The sequence below is a fragment of the Carcharhinus amblyrhynchos genome, chromosome X (assembly GCF_965287045.1).
Source record: "Carcharhinus amblyrhynchos chromosome X, sCarAmb.v2.hapA, whole genome shotgun sequence".
NCBI classification, from domain to species: domain Eukaryota; kingdom Metazoa; phylum Chordata; class Chondrichthyes; order Carcharhiniformes; family Carcharhinidae; genus Carcharhinus; species Carcharhinus amblyrhynchos.
This window is the reverse complement of record NC_137359.1, coordinates 5,425,519-5,449,329: the sequence shown is the minus strand read 5'-3', so window position 1 is coordinate 5,449,329 and position 23,811 is coordinate 5,425,519. Positions and strand designations below refer to the sequence as shown.

General features: G+C 43.9%; 1 protein-coding gene across 7 annotated transcripts in view; it reads right to left on the bottom strand.

The window, feature by feature from the left end:
• Nucleotides 1–9,184, bottom strand: part of pan2 (poly(A) specific ribonuclease subunit PAN2) — a 145,956-nt gene extending 136,772 nt beyond the window's left edge. For 4 of the 7 annotated variants that reach the window (XM_080218083.1, XM_080218087.1, XM_080218089.1 and 1 more), the window contains exons 1-3: nucleotides 9,048–9,175; nucleotides 6,602–6,921; nucleotides 5,308–5,477 (exon numbers count right to left, since the gene is read on the bottom strand). In XM_080218083.1, coding sequence (XP_080074209.1) covers nucleotides 5,308–5,477; nucleotides 6,602–6,913 — 482 coding nt within the window. In that variant the 5' untranslated portion in view covers nucleotides 6,914–6,921; nucleotides 9,048–9,175. The other 3 variants (XM_080218084.1, XM_080218085.1, XM_080218086.1) reach the window with 3 other exon arrangements.
• Nucleotides 9,185–23,811: the final 14,627 nt, after the last annotated feature.

Sequence of the window (23,811 nt, the reverse complement as noted above, 5' to 3'; positions counted from 1 at the left end):
CTTGCAGCCTTATCAACTGTTCCTTAAAAGACTCCCACATGCCAGACGTGGACTTACCCTCAAACAGCCTCTCCCAATCAACGGCCACCAATTCCTGCCTAATCCGGCTATAGTTAGCCTTCCACCAATTTAGCACCCTACCCGTAGGACAACACGCATCCTTGTCCATTACTATCCTAAAGTTAACAGAATTGTGGTCACTATTTGCCACATGTTCCCCTACTGAAACTTTGACAACCTGACTGGGCTCATTTCCCAGAATTAGGTCCAGTATAGCCCCTTCTCTAGTTGGGCTATCTACATACTGTTCCAAAGAACCTTCCTGTACGCATTTTACAAATTCCTCCCCGTCCAGACCCACAGCCCTAAGCACTTTCCAGTCTATGCCAGGGCAATTAAAGTCTCCCACTACAACAACCCTATTTTTCTGCACCTAAGTAGAGCAAGACTCTCGCCAGATACAATGAACAAAGTAAATTATAGCACAAGAACAGGCTCTTCGGCCCTCCAAGCCTGCACTGAGCATGTTGCCTGACCGAACTAAAACCCCTTATCCTCTGTTCTCATCCTATTCATGTTTTTGTCCAGATGCCCCTTAAAAGTCAGTTTCACTACTTCTCCCCGCAATGAGTTCCAGACACCCACCACTCTTTGTGTAAAAAGAACTTGCCTTGTACATCCCCTTTATGTCAGTACATACACAGTAGCTGCTTAGCAATACTGGATGAACCAACGTCTTATAAGAACATAAGAAATAGGAGCAGGAGTAGGCCATCTAACCCCTCGAGCCTGCCCCGCCATTCAATAAGATCATGGCTGATCTGTCGTGTCTCAGTTCCACATTCCCACCCTCTCCCCATAACACTTAATCCCCTCTCTTATCAAAAACCCATCAACCCGCGTCTTAAAAATATTTAGCGAGGCAGCCTCCACCACTTCAACAGGCAGAGAATTCCAGAGATTCACCACCCTTTGAGTGAAGAAGTTCCTCCTCAACTCCGTTCTAAACTAACCCCCCTTTATCTTGAGGCTGTGCCCTCTAGTCCTACTGTCCTTTCTGAGCGTGAAGAGCCTCTCCACCTCCATCCTATCCATCCCATTCATCATCTTATATGTCTCAATGAGATCTCCCCTCATTCTTCTAAACTCTAACGAGTACAAGCCTAGTTTATTCAGCCTCTCCTCATAGTTCAACCCCCTCAACTCCGGTATCAGCCTAGTAAACCTCCTCTGCACTCCCTCCAAGGCCAAAATATCCTTGCGTAAGTGCGGCGACCAAAACTGCACACAGTACTCCAACTGCGGCCTCACCAGTGCCCTATACAGCTGCAGCAAGACCTCCCTACTTTTATATTCAATCCCCCTCACTATGAAGGCCAGCATCCCATTCGCCTTCCTGACCACCTGCTGCACCTGTAGGCTGGTTTTTTGCGCTCATGCACAAGGACCCCAAGGTCCCTCTGCACCGTCGCATGCTGCAGTTTTTCACCACGTAAGTAATAGTCCTTCCTACCATTATTCCTACCAAAGTGGACAATCTCACATTTGCCAACATTAAATTCCATTTGCCAGTTCCTGGCCCATTCGCCCAGCCTATCTAGATCCTGCTGCAGACTCTTCACGCCCTCCGCGCAATTTGCCATTCCACCAATCTTGGTGTCATCAGCAAATTTCGACACCATACACTCGGTTCCCTCCTCCAGATCATCTATATAAATGGTAAATAGCTGAGGCCCCAGCACCGACCCCTGGGGCACTCCACTAGTCACCAACCGCCAATCCGAATAGCACCCATTGACCCCCATTCTCTGCCTCCTATTTGACAGCCAATCCTCTATCCACGCTAACACCCTACCCCCAACTCCATGCCCCCTGACCTTCTGTAATAACCTCTTGTGAGGCACCTTATCAAACGCCTTCTGAAAATCAAGAAACACCACATCCACTCCTCTATCCACCGCCCTAGACACATCCTCATAGAACTCCAATAAATTCGTCAGACACGACTTCCCCTTAACGAAACCGTGCTGCGTCTGCTCTATCAAACAATTCTCCTCAAGATGCCTCGTTATTTTCTCCTTGATCACGGATTCTAACACTTTACCTACAACAGACGTTAAACTAACCGGCCTATAACTCCCTGCCTTTTGCCTGCCACCCTTCTTAAACAACGGCGTAAATATTAGCCGTTTTCCAATCTTCCGGCACTTCCCCGGAATCCAGCGACGTTTGGAAAATAACCACCAAGGCATCCACTATCACCTCCGCCATTTCTTTCAGAACCCTTGGATGCATTCCATCCGGTCCTTGGGACTTGTCCACAATCAGTCCATCCAGTCTGTCGAGCATTGCCTCTCTAGTAACAATAATGTCATTCACTCCCTCCACTCCTACCATCTTTCCATCACTAACACCCGGCAAATTATTCACGTCCTCCTCCATGAAGACCGAAATAAAAAAGTTATTCAAGGCCTCAGCCATTTCCCCATCCCCTACAACTAAGTCCCCCCTCTCATCCTCTAAGGGTCCAACGTTCACCCTAGCCAGCCTCTTCCTTTTTATATATTTATAAAAACTCTTGCTATCCTTTTTTATATTAAGCGCTAGTCCAGCTTCATAGTTTATCCTACCTTCTTTATCAACTTCTTTGTTGACATTTAAACCTCTCCCAATCCTCTTCTCGCCCACTACTCTTAGCTACTCTAAACGCATCCGCTTTTAATTTAACACTTTCCTTCACCTCCTTTGTTATCCGCGGCTGATTATCTCTCCTCCTACGATCCTTTTTAACCATCGGAATAAATTTCTGCTGAGCACCAAGAAAGATCTCCTTAAAGATCCTCCACTGTTCCTCAGCAGACCTACCTTCCGATGTGCTCCCCCAATCCCTCTCTCATCCTACCGTACTCCGCTCTGTTCAAACAAAGGACACATGTCCGGGAACCCACTTTCTCCTCCTCCATCTGCGTCAGAAACTCCACCATACAATGATCACTCTTCCCAAGAGGATCCTTCGCCACAAGGTCCCTAATTCTACCCGCCTCATTACATAACACCAGATCCAAGATAGCTCGCTCCCTCGTCGGCTCCAACACACACTGTTCAAGGAAATTATCCCAGCAGCATTCCAAGAACTCTTCCTCAAGCCCACCGCGTCCAACATGGGTCGACCAATCAATATGTAGATTGAAATCTCCCATAACCACGGCCGTCCCATTCCTGCACGCCGCATTTATTTGCGCGTTAACAGCCCGCCCCACCTCCAGGTCATTATTTGGTGGCCTATAAACGACACCCACCAGCGTCTTCCTCCCTTTGCTGTTCCTAATCTCCACCCACAACGATTCCACTTTCTGCTCTTTGGCTCCAATATCATCCCTCGCTACCACCCTGATGCTATCCTTAATCAGCAGAGCTACGCGGCGCCCCCCCCTTTTTTTTTCCTGCCTATCCTTCCTAAACACTTGATACCCCTGGACATTCAGCTCCCAGTCCCTGTCACCTTGCAGCCACGTCTCTGTAATGGCCACCAGATCATATCCATTTGTGCTGATCTGCGCCACCAGCTCATTCACTTTATTCCGAATCCTTCGTGCATTCAGATAAAGTGCCTTCATCCCAGCCTTCACCTGGACCCTATGTGCCAGAACGCCACCAACCATACTCACGCCCCCTACTCCCTTTATTATTGGGACATCCTTGGCCTCTTCCCTTACCTGTACCCTCTCCTTTACTTTAGACCCCGTAATGTCACCTACCCTCGCACCCTCCCCCCCAATTAGTTTAAAGCCCTATCTACAGTCCTACCTACACGATTCGCCAGGACTCTGGTCCCAGCATGGTTCAGACCAACCCCATCCCACCTGAACAGGTCCCACCTACCCCAATACTGGTGCCAATGCCCCATAAATTCAAACCCATTCCTCCCACACCAATCCCTGAGCCACCCATTCACTTCCTTAATCTTATCAACCCTACGCCCGTCTGCACTCGGTTCAGGCAGTAGTCCAGAGATAACCACCTTGTCGGTTCTACTTTTTAATTCCATTCCCAGCTTTTCATACTCCCTCCCCAGATCCTCAGTTCGCATTTTGCCTACGTCGTTGGCACCCACATGTACTACAACGACCGGATTCTCACCCTCCCACTCCAGGTTCCTCTGCAGCCCAGATGTGACATCCTGGACCCGAGCACCAGGCAGACAACACACCCTTCTGTGCACTTTGTCATTGTGACAAAGGACAGTGTCAATCTTCACAAGGGGAGAAGGGAGGGGGTGAAAATAAGGGGATGGGAGGGCTGGAGAGGGGGCAGAGAAAGAGAGGGGAATAAGATTGCAGGTGTGTAAACATAAAAAGTTAAAAGTTTTATTTATTAGTCACAATTAAGTTACGTTAACACTGCAACAAAGTTACTGTGAAATTCCCCTGGTCCTCACAATCCTGTTCGGGTCAATGCACCTAACCACAGCACATCTTTCAGACTGTGGGAGGAAACTCACGCAGACACAGGGAGAACGTGCAGACTCCACACAGACAGTGACCTAAACGGGAATCGAACCCGGGGTGCTGTGACGCAGCAGTGCTGACCATTGTGCCACCATGCACCATCATAACTTGAACACCATGGCCACAAGAGATCAGAGGCTGGGAATTCTCATAAGTAACTCTTCCCAAGTCTACCCACTATCTACAAGGCATAATTCTTGAGTGTGATGGGCTCACACTTCCCTGGATAAGCGCAGCTCCAATATTATTCAAAAAACTCAACATCACCCAAGACAGAGCAGCGTGCTCGATCAACATCCCATCCAATAAATGTAATCATTCACTCCTTCTACCGGAGGCGCATAATGGCAGCAGTATTACCATCTACAAGATATACTGCAAAAACTCACTAAGGCTCCTTTGACAGCATCTTCCAAGCCTGTGGCCTCTATCACCTTGAAGGACAAGGGCAGCAGATGCATGGGAAGACCACTGCCTGGAATTACCCCTCCAAGTCACTCACCATTCTGAGTTGGAACTATAATTGCTGTTCACTGTCAGAAGGTCAAAATCCTCAAGTTCCCTCCCAACAGCACTCTGGGACAAATCCGACACATGGATTGCAGCAGTTTGATAAGTACCATCATCTTCTCAAGGACAATTATATTTGAGCGATAAGTGCTAACCTTGCCAGCAATCTTCACAGCCCAAGGATGAATTTAAAAACTCCAATGCTCCTTACCTCTTCAACTCTGCTTTTCACGTACTTTTAATAGTTTGCCTTTATGCTACAGCAAGCTGAACTTAAAAAAAAACTTACACATAGTCAAACATTATAAGTCCCCCTCGAGTAAAGCACTTGAGATTATTCTTATTTAAAAAGAGAACTCCACTTTCTATGCTTTGTATGTGACGTATGTCATCAGTGGCGTTAACTTGAAAGGATGAGTATCGCTCCATAGTGGGGCCGAAGAAGGAGGTTGCATGGCCCTAGACAAAGAAATTTCAAAGACAAATTTAGTCACGCTCCTTTGAAGATAAAGAGCTCATGCACCCATCCACCTCCACACAAAGCAAACTTTAATATTCCCAATGTATTATGTAGCAGCAGCAAATATAAATCAATTATTTAGCAGAAACCACAATGTTTTATTTTACTGAGGACAATTCAAGAGGATCTAGAATTCCATTTCTGATACCTACACAAGTTTTAAGCATCTCCTTCATCAAAAAAATTACAAGAAAATTGAGAGGATTTTTTCACTGTACGCAGCATCACCTCGCAATGATTACACCTCAGTTCTATATCACAAATCAACTTCCAACATTAAAGAAGCAACATGCTTAGAAAAAATCTATAAATTAGTTTAAGACTTATCAAACAACACGAACTGATTACGAAAAGGACTTGTCAAACATTTATTTTGAATCCCAATTTCAACAATAAAAGTGAAGAAATGACCCATATAAAGCAAAACCATATTACGTGGGATAACATTGAGTCAACCGGCAGCATATGGATTTGTAAGTCATTGCCTGAGCAAAGCTGGTAACTTCCTCATCTCAATCAAGTTGCTATGGGGACCAGCCCAGTGGGATTTTGGGATTTCCTTACTATGTAAGGGTAAGTTGTGAAGGAAAAATAGGTTTTCTAAAGATATCCCAGCAGCCATTTTTGCATCAACATTGCAGCAACCTGAAAGCTGATCCCACATCGACCATCAGCACATTTCTGAACATTCAAAACACATTTTTAGAATTCTGTATGCTTGTATTACAATGTGATGTTTGGATCTGTTGGTTTACATTCAACTGCATAAAGCATTCACTTGAAAAAGAAAATTCCAGGCTCTGAACAGGTGATAAATAATTTTTAATCTCAGCATACTCTGCATATTAAACAAGTGCATCTGTTTCTTTTCAAATTCCATCTTTACAAGTCAAGTTTCAAAACCATGGACCAGGACTCATTCAGGAGACCCTGAATCAAACCAGCTAATCGAGAAACTTGTAGACTATGCAAGTATAACATGCCAATCCCTTATTTACCTGTGCACACCACCAGAGCCATTAACGTAATTGGATGGAGGAACAGGTTAATGTACTACACTTACCCCATGATTTCCCACCCAGAGTAGTTCATCTTGAAGGTCAAAATGTGATGCAGTTACAGGGACTCCAACTTCTGCGACAACTCTGTGCAGCTCTGAATACATTCCCTCCACAAGGTGGACAGATTCAGGCACTGAAACCGACATGCCATCCAGCTGGACACCATCTGCTTCCAGTTCAACATTCTGCAGCAAGTTTGGGTCAAGCCTTGGGTCTAGCGAATGCTCAATTGAACTGTCCAGGGATGGGTCAATGCCAGGGTGCAAGGACGATGAGTATTCTCCAAGGCTAGAATCAAGGCCATCAAAATTCATGGTTTATTCTAAGGATGAAAAAAAGGGCAGTTGGAAAGAAGGAAATTCCAATCCAAAGAACTGTTACTTAGACCACTATTGCAATTGACTGTCAGTCTAGAATATGTATACAAGAATAAAAATCACTCCCAGTTTTTTCATTCAACAATATCCTGTACTTCCCACCTCCGCCCAATTCCAGAGCTAAGAAATTCCTTTACTACATTATACACACACCATGAAAGAGTATATGATTCCATTCACACCTCTGCCAAGGAGCCAGAGACATTTTTATACTTCAAAAAGCCGCACACATGAACACAAGCAGTTGCTACACTATAATGTGTATCAAAATAAAATTCCATTATCAAAGCATAAACTGCAATGCAGAATATAGAAACACAGAAAATAGGAGTCAGCCATTCAGCCCTTCAAGCCTGTTCTGCCATTCTTTACAATCATGGCTGATCATTCAACTCAGTATCCTGCTCCCACCTTCTCCCAATATCCTTTAATCCCTTTAACTGCAAAAGCTACATCAAACTCCTTCTTGAATATATACAATGATTTCCCGTAAACTATTTTCTGTGGTAGCGAATTCCACAGGCTCACTATTCTCTGGGTGAAGGAATTTCTTCTCATCTCAGTCCGAAAGGTTTTACTCCATGTCTGTAGACTACAACCCCTGATTGGGAACATCCTTCCTGCATCTACCCTGTCCAGTCCTGTTGGAATTTTATAGGTTTTATGAGATCCCCCTCATCCAGCGAATATAATCCAAACTAACTCAAATTCTCCTCATACATCAGTCCCGCCATCACAGGAATCGGTCTAGTAAACCTTTGCTGCACTCTCTCTATAGCGAGATGAGGAGACCAAAGCAGCACACAATATTCCTGGTGTGATCTCACTAAGGCCCTGTATAATTGTAGCAAGACATCCCTGCTCCTGTACTCAAATCCTCTCGCTATGAAGGTCAACATACCATTTGCCTTCTTCGCTGCCTGCTGCACCTGCATGCTTCCTCTCAACTGGTGTACAAGACACCCAGGTCTCGTCGTACAATCCCCTCTCTCAATCTATCATCATTCAGATAATAATTTGCCTTCCTGTTTTTGCTAACAAAGTGGATAACCTCACATTTGTGCACATTGTACTGCATCTGCTGTGCATGTGTCCACATCACAATGAAGCTTCTTTGCATCCTCCTCATGGCTCATCCTCTCACCCAGCTTTGTAACATCTGCAAATTTGGAGATGTGACATTTAGTTCCCTCACCTAAATTATTAACATGTATTGTGAATAGCTGAGATCCTAGTACCAATCCTACAGTACTTCAATCACTGCCTGCCATTTAAAAAAAAACTATTTATTCCTACTGTTTCCTGTCTGTTAACCAGTTCTCTATCCATCTCAATACATTACTCCCAATCCATGCACTTCAATTTTACACATTAATCTCTTATGTGGGGTTTGTCAAAATCCTTCTGAGTCCAAATAAACCACATCTACTGGCTCCCCCTCATCTTTACAACAGGAAATCAAAATGGCCTTCTGAATCAAGGACAAATTCTAAAGAAGGGTTGTGAATTAAGCAGAACATCTCCTTCTCCAGGACCCCCAGAATATGCCTTATCATTAAACTAAAAGAAATCACGATTTTCTGATGTTATGATGTATGAATAGTGTAGTATTAGGAAGATGAAACATACAAGCCCAAAGTCCTGTGCGCAGCAAACCGGACTAATTTGTACATTTGCTCAGAGCGGGCCACTAGGTGACAAAACAAACGGTAATCTAGTCAACTCAGACAAGCAAATGGAAACTTTTTACTGATCCCCCGACGTTTTTATTAATTTTTCCGACAATTCATTTCACATAGAACTGGTTCAGGTGGAGGAAGGCCCCTGCGCGATATTACTGCCAGTTTGCTGCAATTCCTGTGTCGTTTCCCTTTACTTTTAATTGCAAACAATCGTTGTCAGGCTCATCATTTCAACGAGATACAGCAGCCATCGGACGATGGCTAAGGTGCGTGGGGGGGGTTCGATGGAAAACGTCAGCCAGGCCCAGCCAGTATCTCGGGATACCCTTTCCGGTTTATTCAATTTTAGTTCCGCGGCCCATTTATTGCAATATTAATATCAAACCTACCAGCGCTTCCTCTTTACCATTTATCGTATCACACTGAACACAAATACAAACATAAACAACCACCTTTAACACAAAGCTCACAACAGCTTTCCAGGCATACCCACAACACACTGCCTCAGCTATAAGGCTGATTGACATACACTCCACCCAATCAAAGGCATGTGGAGGTGGGATTTTAAAATTGGGCCTTGTACGGATGCCGCTTGGAGAATGATGATGGTTCCGCCTCAAAATCGAAATGAGCTTGAGGGAGATAAAAGAAAGGCAAAACGATCGAGGGAAGGGTCAAAGAAGGTCGGGGGATTTCAACGCAAATTCTTATCATTCCTTTTTGGTGCAGCTTGTTTTGAGATAGGTTGATAAGAAAGTAACTATTTATTTCAAGTTCCCCATCCTCACTATTGTCCTGCTGTTCCTGAGTGATTCATGATGGGGCATTTACACATTTCAGGGGTTTTAACATCCTGATCACTGGAAAAATCCTTTTCCTTGAACACTTTACAGTTGTAAAATGTTTAGGAGCGGGCGGAAAGGACTAGAGCAGATGGAGGCAGGACTCATGATGAAACCTCCAGCAGTATGTCCAACCAAAGTTGGCATGTTTCTGGGGCACTATTTCAAGAAGAGCAGGGAAATTCTTCCTGAGCAGCATTTATCGCTCAATCCATATCATTAAAACCTTCTTCCTTCGGGAAAAAGATACAAAAGTCTGAGGTCACGCACCAACCAACTCAAAAACAACTTCTTCCCTGCTGCCATCAGACTTTTGAATAGACTTACCTCATATTAAATTGATCTTTCTCTACACCCTAGCTATGACAGTAGCACTACATTCTGCACTCTCTCCTTCCCTATGTATGGTATGCTTTGTCTGTATAACACACAAGAAACAATACTGTATATTAATACATGTAACAATAATAAATCAAATCAAATAAAACAGATTATCTAGTCATTACCTCATTATTGTTTGTAGGAGTTTATTGTGCACAAATTGGCTACAGCATTTCTTATTTTGCCATAATGACTATACTTCAAAAATACTTAATTGACTGTAAAAGCACTTTGGAATACCCTAAAGTAATGATAGGTTATTAATTAACAAACTTCTCAAAGACATGAAAACCTGAAAGGGAATTTGAAATGTTGAAGACACCAAATAGGTCCTGGATTTCTGGGGCTCAAAATGCACCCCTAAGAAATTAGTTTTAAAGATGATGCAATAAAATAAAAGTAAAATACTGCATACACTGGAAATCTGAGATAAAACAACAGAAAATGCTGGAAAACCTGAGTAGGTCTGGCACAGCATCTGTGGAGAGAGAAGCAGAGTTAATATTTTGAATCCATATGACTTGATACAGACTTGAAGAATTAACTCTGTTTCTCTCTCCACAGGTGCTGCCAGACAGACCCACTGAGTTTTTTCAGTATTTTCTGTTTTTATTGTTAAAGATGATGCACTCTGGTTTATTTTAAGTAATTTAGACTTCATATTTTGAATGAACTTAATTCACCTGCCTTTGCCAAGATTGCCCAGTGGTGGTAACGGGTCAGCCGCCAATCTGCAAATTTGCCTCTGTGGAATTGGGAAGGTTCTGCTACTGTATCCAATCCAGCTCCTCACACTTTCACTCTCAATTCAGGTATCATGCTTAGCTCAGTGTGTAGCACTCTCCCCTCTGATCAGAAGGTCTAAGTCCCACAGCTCAGATTCCATACATAATCTAGACTGACAGACAATTGCAGTACTGAGAGAGTGCTGCATTTTCTGAATTGCTGTCTTTGGGCATATAAATTTGTCAACGTACAAGTTGGGAGTAGGCCACTCAGCTCCATGAGTCTGCGCCACTATTTAATAAGATGATGGCTGATCTAATTTTACAGTCGAGAGTTTTCCCCCTGATTCCATTGATTCTAGTTTTGCTTGGTGTCCTTTATGACACACTTGGTCAAATGTGACCTTGACATCAGCAGCAGTCACTCTTACTTCATCCCTGGGGTTCAGCTCTTTTGTCCGTGTTTGAACCAAGGCTATAATGAGGTCAGGAGTTAAGTGACCCTAGCGGAACCAAAACTGAGGGTCAGTCAGCATGTTATTGTTAAGCAAATGCCACTTGATTGCAGTGTTGATGACCCCTTTCATCACTTTACTGGTGATCAAGAGTAGACTGATGGGGCAGTAATTGGCTGATTTGGATTTGCTTTGCTTTTTGTGTACGGGACCTGTTTGACAGTTTTCCACATTGTTGGGTAGATGCCGGTGTTGTAGCTGTACTGGAACAGCTTGGCTAGGGTGCAAAATGTTCTGGAGCACAAGTTTTCAGTACTGTTGCCAGAATATTGCCAGGGCCCATTGCCTTTGAGGTATCCTGTACCTTCAGTTATTTATTGATATCATTTGGAGTGAATCGAATTGTATCTGGGATACTGGGCAGCTCCAGAGGAAGCCGAGATGGAGCATCAACTCGGCGCTTCTGATTGAAATGCCTCAGCCTTATCTTTTGCACTGATGTGCCGGGATCACCCATCATTGAGGATGGGAATATTTGTGGAGCCTCCTCCTCCACTGAGTTGTTTAATTATCCACCACCACCATTCACAACTGATGTGGCAGGACTGCAGAACTTAGATCTCATCCATTAGTAGTGGGATCACTTATCTCTGTCTGTCACTTGCTGGTTATGCTGTTTGCCACACAAGTAGTCCTGTGTTGTAGCTTCACCAGAGTGACACCTCATTTTTATGTATGCCTGATGTTGCTTGTAGCATGGCCTCCTGCACTCTACATTGAACCAAGGATAATTCCTTGGCTTGGTGGTGATGGTAGAGTGAGAGATTTGCCAGGCTGTGAAGTTACAGATTATGGTTCAATACAGTTCTACTGTTGCTGATGGTCCATAGTGGCTCAAAGATGCCCAGTCTCGAGTTGTGAGATCTGTTCGAAATCTATCCCATTTAACACAGTAGTCATGTCATACAACACAATGGTGGGTATCCTCAATGTGAATGTGGGACTTTATCTCCACAAGAACTGTGCGGTTGTCACTCCTATCAATACTCTCATGGACAGATATATCTGCAACAGGCAAGTTTGTGAGGATGATGTTAAGTATGTGCTTCCCCTTGTTGGCCCCCTCACCACCTGTCGCAGTCTAGCAGCCATATCTTCTAGGACCCACTCTTGGTGATGACACTGAAGTCCCCACCCCGAGTAAATTCTGTGCCCTTGCCACCCTCAATGCTTCATCCAAATGGTGTTCAACATGGAGGAGTACTGATTCATCAGCTGAAGGGTGGGTGGGAGGAGGGATATGTGGTGCTCAGCAGAAGGTTTCCTTGTCATGTTTGACCTGGTGCCATGAGACTTCGTAGGGATCAGAGACAATGTTGAGGATTCCCAGGGCAACTCCCTCCCCACTGTATACCACTGTGAAGCCACCTCTGTCCTATCGGTGGGACAGGGATGGTGGTAGTGGTATCTGAGACATTGTCTAAGATATGGTTCCATCAGTATGACGATGTTAGCTCTCCCAATTTTGGCACAAGCTCCAGTTGTTAGCAAGGAGAACTTTGCAGGATCAGCAGGTTGGTCTCTTTGGTTTCATTCCTTGTAATAGGCTTTGTAGCAGTTAGAAACAATTAAATGGCTTTCTAGGCCATTTCAAAAGGCATTTAAGAGTCAACCACATTGCTGTGGCTCTGGAGTTATGTGCAGGCCAGACCAGGTAAGGACAGCGGATTTCCTTCCTTAAAGGGCATTATTGAATGATTTTTATGACAATTGCCAATGATTTTCTAGTCATCATTAGGCCTTTTAATAAGTGTCAGAAGTAAACATTCCACAAGTGAAGCCTCACCCATTGGGGGAAAAGAGAGACTGGCCCAACAGAAGGAAAACTTCCCCTCCCAATGTGAATATGTAAAATACAATAAAATAACATTGACTAGAATTAGTGGGATTTCCAGTGAGTATTTCAAAATAAGAGAAACAAGAATTGCACTTTATATCAGGTGCCCATCTCTGGTTAGAGAAGAGTGTATATATAAGAGCTCAAACTCTGTTCCCTAGCCACTATCACTGCCTGTGTGAGGTGTGCACGTTCTCCCCATGTCTGTGTGGGTTTCCTCCAGGTGCTCAGGTTTCCTCCCACATTCTAAAAGACGTGCTGGTTAGGTGCATTGATCCAAACAGGCGCTGAAGTGTGGCGATTAGGGGAATTTCACAGTTATTCATTGAAGTGTTAATGTAAGACTTACTTGTGAGTAATAAATAAATAAACTATAAACGTATAAAAACCATGTTCATCCTTCTCCCTAACGACAGTCTGAGATTAAGCCAATCTTTTCACAACCTTGGTATCAAGGGTGCCAGGCAAAAGGCGGGGAATTATAGGCCGGTTAGTTTAACGTCTGTTGTAGGTAAAATGTTAGAATCCGTCATTAAGGAGGAAATTGCGAGGCATCTTGAAGGGAATTGCTTCATAGAGCAGACGCAGCACGGTTTCATTAAAGGGAAGTCGTGTCTGACAAATTTACTGGAGTTCTATGAGGATGTGTCTAGGGCAGTGGATAGAGGAGAGCCGGTGGATGTGGTCTTTCTGGATGTTCAGAAGGCGTTTGACAAAGTACCTCATAAGAGGTTATTGCAGAAGGTCGGGGGACATGGAGTTGGGGGTAGGGTGTTAGCGTGGATAGAGGATTGGTTGTCAAATAGGAGGCAGAGAGTGGGGGTCAACGGGTGCTATTCGGATTGGCGGATGGTGACTAGTGGAGTGCCCCAGGGGTCGGGGCTGGGGCCTCAGCTTTTTACCATTTATATAGATGATCTGGAGGAGGGAACCGAGTGTAGGGTGTCGAAATTTGCTGATGACACCAAGATTGGGGGAACGGCAAATTGTGCAGAGGGTGTGGAGAGTCTGCAGAAGGATCTAGATAGGCTGGGCGAATGGGCCAGGAAATGGCAAATGGAATTTAATGTTGGCAAGTGTGAGGTGGTCCACTTTGGTGGGAAGAATGGTAGGAAGGACTATTACTTACGTGGCGAAAAACTGCAGCAGGCGACAGTGCAGAGGGACCTCGGGGTCCTTGTGCATGAGTCGCAAAAACCCAGCTTGCAGGTGCAGCAAGTGGTCAGGAAGGCGAATGGGATGCTGGCCTTCATAGCGAGGGGGATTGAATATAAAAGTAGGGAGGTCTTGCTGCAGCTGTATAGGGCATTGGTGAGGCCGCAGCTGGGGTACTGTGTGCAGTTTTGGGCGCCGCACCTGCGCAAAGATATTCTGGCCTTGGAGGGAGTGCAGAGGAGGTTTACTAGGCTGATACCAGAGTTGAGGGGGTTGAGCTGTGAGGAGAGGCTGAATAAACTAGGCTTGTACTCGTTAGAGTTTAGAAGAATGAGGGGAGATCTCATTGAGACGTATAAGATGATGAATGGGATGGATAGGATAGAGGTGGAGAGACTCTTCCCGCTCAAAAAAGACAGTAGGACTAGGGGGCACAGCCTCAAGATAAAGGGGGTGCGGTTTAGAACGGAGTTGAGGAGGAACTTCTTCACTCAAAGGGTGGTGAATCTCTGGAATTCTCTGCCCGTTGAAGTGGTGGAGGCTGCCTCGCTAAATATTTTTAAGACGCGGGTTGATGGGTTTTTGATAAGAGAGGGGATTAAGGGTTATGGGGAGAGGGCGGGAATGTGGAACTGAGCCACGACAGATCAGCCATGATCTTATTGAATGGCAGGGCAGGCTCGAAGGGCTAGATGGCCTACTCCTGCTCCTATTTCTTATGTTCTTATGTTCTTATGTGATAAGCTTCCAACCTCATATTCATGCCATTACTAAGACCGCCTATTTTCACTTCCTTAGTGTGCCCAACTTCACCCATTTCTCAGCTTATCTGCTGCTGAAACCCTCATCCATTCCTTTGTTATCCTGAGGCTTAACGATTCCAATGCATGCATGGCTGGTCTCCCACATTCCCTCCATAAATTTCAGCTCATCCAAAATTCTGCTGCCCATATCTTAACTCATACCAAGTTCTGTTGACTATCACCTCATATTCACTGAACTACATTGGTTTATGGTCAAACATCTTGATTTTAAAGGACAAATCCTGCACTCACCTGATGAAGGAGCAGTGCTCCGAAAGCTTGTGCTACCAAATAAACCAGTTGGACTTTAACCTGGTGTTGTGAGATTACTTACTGTGCCTACCCCAGTCCAACGCTGACAACTCCACATCATCTCTCTTCACACGTGTTCCACCAAGCTTTTGCTCATCTGACCTAATAACTCCTTATCATAGAACCCCTACAGTGCAGAATGAGTCTATTCAGCTCATCAAGTCTACACCGATTTTCCGAAACAGAATCTTACCTCGGCCCACACCCTTCCCTATCGCCGTAATCCTGCACATTTATCATGGCTAATCCACCTAACCTACACATCTTTGGACACTAAAGGGTGACTAAGTATGCCTAATCCCCCTAACCTACACATCTTTGGACACTAAGGGGCAATTTAGCATGGCCAATCTCTGACAAACAGGCCCTCTCCTCCACATTATCACTGTAACCCCACATATTTACCATGGCTAATCCATCTAATCTAGACATCTTCGGACACTAAGGGGTAATTTAGCATGGCGAATCCACCTAACCTGCACATCTTTGGACTGTGGGAGGAAACCGGAACACCTGGAGGAAGCCCACATAGACACGGGAAGCACATGCAAACTCCACACAAACGGTCACCTAAGGCCAGAATCGAACCCAAGTCGCTGGTGCTGTGAGGCAGCAGTGCCAACCACTGTGCCATTGTACCACCCCACTGTGCCCTGTGTGGCTTGGTGTCATATTTCGTTTTATATTGTTACTGTGAAGCAGCTTGGGATGGTTTATTACATTGAAGGCACTATATAAATATAAGTTGTTGTATGTACACACTTCTGTAACATGAGATGTATATTACAAGGAAATCAGAGGCAGAGGTCAGGGGGTCAATTTTGAAATGGCTTTTGTAGCACATGTTTATAAATACAATTTGAAAACAGGGAAGGCTAATTTGAATCAAATTAATTTGATTCTCCTTGGAAAAAGTGAACCTGTTCCAGATTTTCCTACTCAGCTTCTTAACCACAAATGTGTGGTAATTCAGGAGTTCCAGGATGCTGAAATAAAGCATCTAGTGGTTTTTTTTTATGATTCAATGCAAGCTGGACAGGAACTTCAGAAATTTTTAGTGAAGGAAGTTCAATGAGTCAGGCTGCGTAATGGGACAAAAGTGTCATAAAGTCAGGACCCAGAAGGCTGACATATAGGCATTCTTGGAATCTTATCTGAACCAACTGGAGCTTCAGGGGTTCAACCTGTTGTCAGAGTAAATTCCAATGGAGGAATTAAATAATGCTTTGCAGAAAAGCATATGGCATTATGTCAGTCCAAGACAGACACTGTAAAGAATGAAAGCAAAACTAACAGCACATGCACTTAGGCAGACACTGGCCTCACAAACCATCGTCCATGTAAACCATGGGTGGATTAAAATCATCCCGTTAGTTTTGGTTAATACAGCAGAATGATTCACAATAAACAAGCATGTAGAATAAAAGAGAACAGTGTGGTAGAACTCTGGTGAACTCTACTGCAGAGCAGTAGAACAGTAGAACAGGGTGTCATGGTGGCACAATGGTTAGTACTGCTGCCTCACAGCGCCAGGGACCCGGGTTTGATTCCCGGCTTGGATCACTGTCTGTGCAGAGTCTGCACATTCTCCTCATGTCTGCGTGGGTTTCCTCCAGGTGCTTCGGTTTCCTCCCACAGTCTGAAAGACATGCTGGTTAGGGTGCATTGGCCATGATAAATTCTCCCCCAGTGTACCTGAACAGGTGCCAGAGTGTGGCGACTAGGAGATTTTCACAATAAGTTCATTGCAGTGTTAATGTAAGCCTACATTAACAAATAAACTTCAACATTCAAGTCCAAATCGTTCATATATAAAACAAACAGCAAGGGTCCCAACACTGAGACCTGCAGAACACCACTTGAAACAGCTTTCCTTTCGCAAGGGCAGCCATCGACCATTACCTTTTGTTTCCTGTTACTGAGCCATTTGAAAGTCAATGACTGGATGTGAATAGTCACTCTGCATTTGAAATACCCCACAAGCATCTATGATAAATTGGCAGGAACTCAGTTAATACATACAACTCAGTATCAAAGCTTTCTTTGGCTAAGGATCTACATTGTCTTTGGTCCGGGAATTCCTATGTTACCATGCCTCACTATGGAAAAACTAACTGCTGTACCACTGAATGTCAAGGTTCACATATGATCATGTGGTACCTGTAGGATTGTACCTCAGTAATGTTTTTGGAGGAGAGGAATTTTGTAAGGAAAAATAAAATAAATCCTTACAGGGGATATAAAGAAAGAGCTGATTGTGTGGGATAATTTTATTTCTATTATTTCTCCTGGAAGTGCTTACCTTTAGCACTAGCACCTTTCACAGCCTCACCAAACAGCACATTCTTCATTCGTCAGTCTCAGTAGTAAATATCAACAGGCTGGTAATGAGAGAGAAATTATATTGTGTAAGCTTGATTCTGACACCTACATACACACATTTTCCAGCATATAGTCAGGCGCAGAACCCCGCCTGCTTTTTACCATATGTAGGTCAACATCATAAAGTCAGAAATGGTTTCACAACAAGAAACAATAAGTCAGAGTCAATGATGAAACTTGTTTCACTCACTGTGAAGGTTACTTTGGAATTACATGAATCAAATGTGTGTTAAAGATCCCATGCCACTATTTTACATGTCCCATGGAACTTAGTAAAAAATAAGCACAGCAAGGCAAGCACTCACTCACAGTGATTTGTGATAAAATATTTTCATAACATAACCTGTCTCACATCTGGCGCAGAGTTACTAGTAATGACATTGCCTGGACTATTTATTTATTACATTTTGAAAAGTCATCAAAATATTTAAGACTTGAACGTCAGCGAGTGAATTGTGGAATCATCCCTTGGAAGTGGGATACAAGCTTGGAAGAACTGTCAGGTTGTGGGAATTGCTTGTTGATTTGCAACATTTTAACTTTGATTTTTCTCTTTGTAATTCTTTCCTCCTGCTCAAATTATCCACTTTCTCTTCCAAAGCTGCTGGCTATTTGCTGCAATTTACCGGCACTGACTTGTCTTCCAGTACTCCACCACCACCATCCCCCAAACTCTTCCCCTCCCCCTGTTGCTATTCCTGAGTCAAAGGTTGTGGGTTCAAATCCCTCTCCAGAGAATTTGAGCGTATAATTTAGTCATACCGAGGCAGGGCTAGACTGTCAGAGGGGCTGTCTTTTGGGTGAGGTATTAAACCTTTTGGCTGGACAAAAGAGATCCCAAGACACGATCCAAAGGTGAGCCGTGGAGTTCTTCCTGGTGTCGTGACCATAATTTATCCCTCAACTCACACCTAAAAACAGATTATCTGATTATATATCTCATTGTGAGAACTTGCTGTGTGAAATTGACTGCCGCATTTCCCACAGTACAACAATGACTACTACAATATAAAAGTAGTTCATTGGCTTTACATAAGAAATAGGAGCAGGAGTAGGCCATCTAGCCCTTCGAGCCTGCCCTGCCATTCAATAAGATCATGGCTGATCTGTCGTGGCTCAGTTCCACATTCCCGCCCTCTCCCCATAACCCTTAATCCCCTCTCTTATCAAAAACCCATCAACCCGCGTCTTAAAAATATTTAGCGAGGCAGCCTCCACCACTTCAACGGGCAGAGAATTCCAGAGATTCACCACCGTTTGAGTGAAGAAGTTCCTCCTCAACTCCGTTCTAAACCACCCCCGCTTTATCTTGAGGCTGTGCCCCCTAGTCCTATTATCCTTTCTGAGCGGGAAGAGTCTCTCCACCTCTATCCTATCCATCCCATTCATCATCTTATACGTCTCAATGAGATCTCCCCTCATTCTTCTAAACTCTAACGAGTACAAGCCTAGTTTATTCAGCCTCTCCTCATAGCTCAACCCCCTCAACTCCGGCATCAGCCTAGTAAACCTCCTCTGCACTCCCTCCAAGGCCAAAATATCCTTGCGTAAGTACGGCGCCCAAAACTGCACTCAGTTTTATTTGGGACATTCAAGGTCATGAAAGGCACTGAAGAAATGCATATTTTTCTATCAGCAACACAATGCTTGGATAAACAAGACAGTGCAGTCCAATCCTTCTGATCAGGTCCACACATCTAGGGTTACTGGATAATGACCACAAGCAGCAAGCTCGATTAATTGCCTCAAATATTGTGGGGAATTACCATAAGGTGGAATTCCCTGACAATTTACCTGTGCTGGAGTACGCCCAGACATAAATTGAGCATTCTGTGCAGGAATTTCCTGAGAGATCACCCAGGGGCTCACATGTATAGGGCCTACTGGCGATCATAGACTATATTTTGACTACTGTTTCTTTGATATTGAAGAATTATCATCTCAGACTTGGGTTCAAAAGGTTGTGGTAAGTATAGAATAAAAATTATAAGGAACTTTAATAAAGTAAATTGGGAAAATAAACTATCCCCATTGGTCGGTGAGTCAGTGAATTGAGAGCATAGGCTAAGATCATCACCAAAAGAACAAAGGGAGAAGTTAGGGGATTTGTTTTAGATGATGAAAGTTTTTAGGAAGTTAATCCAGAAACAGTGAAGGCAGCAGAATCTACAGTAACTTTAAAAAAGGAACTAGGTAGTTCTTTTCATTGTTAAAAAAAAAATTTAATTGAGTGGTGACTGATTTGCTAAACCCATTGCAAAGGGCAGTTCAGTTCTACTTTGGTGTAGGGTTGGAGTCAAATGTAGATCCAAATCAGGTAAGCGTGGTGGGTTTCTTTCCCCAAAGGCCATTTGTGAAGCAGTTGGGTTTTTACCAGCAATTCAACAGTTTTCATAATCACTTTTATTTTTTCTTTCCAGATTTTTAAATTTTTAATTCAAAATCTCAAACTGCTGTGATTTGATCTCATGTTCAGACTGGATTATTAATCCAGGCTTTACATTGCCATAATAAAAGCAAAATACTGTGGATGCTGGAAGTCTAAAATAGAAACAGAAAATGCTGGAAAAACTGAGCAGGTCTGGCAGCATTTGGAGAAATAAACAGTAAATGCTTTGAATATTACTTTTCTTAGAACTTCAGCTTTGAATTACTAGCCAAGTAAGGTAGTCACTACATTATCATTCTCTCGAGCCAGAGATTTAAAATGAATTAGGTATAGAACCACAGAAATGACACAGCACAGAAGGGGCCATTCAACCCATCTTGTCCATGCTGACCCGAAGACACCCAGATGCCCTTTCTAATCCCATCTTCCTGCACATGGCCCACAGCTTTGCAATTTACAGCACTTAAGGTGCAGATCCAGGTACTTGATAAAAGAGTTTAGGGTCTCTGCCTCCACCACCACTTGGGCAGCAAATTCCAGACACCTCTGTGTAAAAACGTTTTTCCTCATTTCCCTTCTAATTTTTCCACCACTTAGTTTGAATCTATGACCCCTGGCTTTTGAACTCTCTGCCAAGGGAAACAGGTTCCTCCTGTCTACTCTATCTCTACCCCTCAGAATTCTGTATACCCCAATCATGTCACTCCTCAGCCTTCTCTGTTCCAAGCAAAACAACCCGAACCTCTCCAATCTCTTCTTGGAGATACAATTTGAAGTGGCACAGTGGTTAGCACTGCTGCCTAACAGCACCAAAGACCTGGGTTCGATTCCTGGCTTGGATTACTGCGTTCTCCTCGTGTCTGCGTGGATTTCCTCCCAGTGCTCCGGTTTCCTCCCACAGTCCGAAAGACATGCTGGTTAAGTGCGTTGGCCATGCTAAATTCTCCCTCAGTGTACCCACCATGTGCTGGAGTGTGGCGACTAGGGGATTAACATTTCATTGCAGTGTTAACGTAAGCCTACTCGTGACACGAATAAATAAACTTTAAAAAACCCTGCCCTGACAATATTCTGGTAAATCTTCTCTGCACTCTCTCCAGAGCAATTATGTCCTTCCTGTACCATGGTGACCAGAACTGTACACAGTACTCTAGTTGTGGCCTCACCAGTATCTTATATGATTCCATCATTATATCCCTACTTGTATATTCTATACCTCTGCCAACAAAGGAGAGCGTTCCATACGCTTTCTTTACAATCTTATCTACCTGTACTGCTACCTTTAGAGACCCTGAAGACCATAAGACATAAGAGCAAAATTAAGCCACTTGGCCCATCAAGTCTGCTCCGCCATTCAATCATGGCTGATATTTTTCTCACCCCCATTCTCCTGCCTTTTCCCCATAACCCCTGATCCCTTTATCAATCGAGAACCTATCTATCTCTCTGTCTTAAAGACACTCAATGACCTAGCCTCCACAGCCTTCTGCGGCAAAGAGTTCCACAGATTCATCACTCTCTGGCTGAAGAAATTCCTCCTCATTTCTGTTTTAAAGGATTGTCCCTTTAGCCTGAGGTTGTGCTCTCTGGTTCTAGTTTTTCCTACTAGTGGAAATATCCTTTCCACATCCACTCTATCCAGGCTTCACAGTATCCTGTAAGTTTCAGTAAGATCCCCCCTCATCCTTCTAAACTCCAATGAGTACAGACCCAGAGTTCTCAACCGTTCCTCATACAACCCGTACACTTGCAGGCCAAGATCTCTTGCTTAGAATCATAGAATCCCATTTGACTCATTTAGTCTGCACCAACTCTCTGACAGAGTAACTCACTCAGGCCCTCTCACCTGCCCTATCCACACATTTCTCATGGCCAATCCATCAAACCTACACATTTTGAGATACTAAGGGGCAATTTAGCATGGCCAATCCACTTAGTTTGCACATCTTTATCTTTGGCCTGTGGGAGGAAACTGGAGCACCCAGAGGAAACCCACACAGACATGGGGAGAACGTGCAAACTCCACACAGACAGACAGTTACCTAAGGCCAGAATTGAATCCGGATCCCTGGAGCTGTGAGATAGTAGTGCAAACCACTGTGCCACTGTGCTACCCCACACTACATCCACCCCTCATAGTATGTTCCCACTTAATTGTGCATTCCCTAAATACATTACCTCACACTTATCAGAGTTGAACTCCATCTGCCACTTTCCTGCCCACTTCACCAGTCCATCTATATCATTTTGGAGCTTACTCTATTCTCTACACTATCCACTTCATGACAAATTTTTGTGTCATCTATAAATTTCCCCACTGTGCCCCCACATCTGAAAGATATGCTGGTTAGGTGCATTGGCCATGCTAAATTCTCCCTCAGTATACCCGAACAGGTGCCGGAGTGTAGCGACTAGGGGGATTTTCACGGTAACTTAATTACAGGGTTAATGGCAGCCTACTTGTGACACTAATAAATAAACTTTAACATTCAAGTCCAAATCGTTAATATATATAACAAGCAGCAAGGGTCCCAACACTGAGACCTGCAGAATACCACTTGAAACAGCTTTCCTTTCACAAGGACAGCTTTCAACTATTACCTTTTGTTTCCTGTTACTAAGCCAACTTTACATCCAATTTGCCACATGACCCTGTATCCGATGGACTTTTACTTTTTTGACCAGCCTGCCATGTGAGACTTTGTCAAATGCCTTACTAAAATCCATGTAGACAAAATCCACTGCACTCCCCTCGCTGATCCTCCTTGTCACTTGCTCAAAGAATTCAACAAAATTTGTAAGTCAAACCCTTCCCTTAACAAAATCATGCTTTCACTAACTAATCCATGCCTTCCTGAGTGATAGTTTATCTGATCTTTCAGGGTTGATTCTGACAATTTGAACAAAGAGGACAAAGAAAAGTACAGCACAGGAACAGGCCATTTGGCTCTCCAAGCCCATGCTGATCATGATGCCTGAACTGAAAAAAAAAACCCTTCTGCCCTTACTTGGTCCTTATCCCTCTATTCCTTCCCTAATCATGTACCCATCCAGATTCTTCTTAAATGTTGCTAATGTGCCTGTTTCCATCACCTCCTCTGGCAGCGCGTTCCAGGCTCCCACCACCCTCTGTGTGAAAAACCTCCCCTGCACATCTTCCTTAAGCTCTCCCCCTCTCACCTTGAAGCTGTGCCCCCTTGTAATTAACACTTCCACCCTGGGAAAAAGCCTCTGACTATCCATCCTGTTGTCTACTCTCATAATTTTGTAGACCTTTATCAGGTTTCCCCTCAGCCTCGTCTTTCCAATGAAAACAATCCTAGTTTATTCAACCTCTCCTCACAGCCAACACCTTCAAGACTAGGCAACATCCTGGTGAACCTTCTTTGCACTCTCTCTAAAGCTTCCATATCCTTCTGGTAGTGACCAGAACTGCACATGATACTCCAAATGCAGCCTAACCAAGGTTTTATTACTGCAACATGATTTGCCAACTCTTGTACTCAGTGCCCTGGCCAATGAAGGCAAGCATGCCTTCTTAGTCGCCTTGGCTACCTGTATTAGCACTTCGAGGGAACTGTGGACCTGCACCTGGCAAAGATTAGTGGGAAACTAGAGGATTGGGAAATCTTTAAAGGTCAACAGAAAGCCACAAAAAAAAGCTATAAAGAAAAGTAAGATGGATTATGAGAGTAAACTAGCTCAGAATATAAAAACAGATAGCAAAAGTTTCTACAAGTACATAAAATGAAAATGGGTAGCTAAAGTAAACATTGGTCCTTTAGAGGATGAGAAGGGAGATGTAATAACTG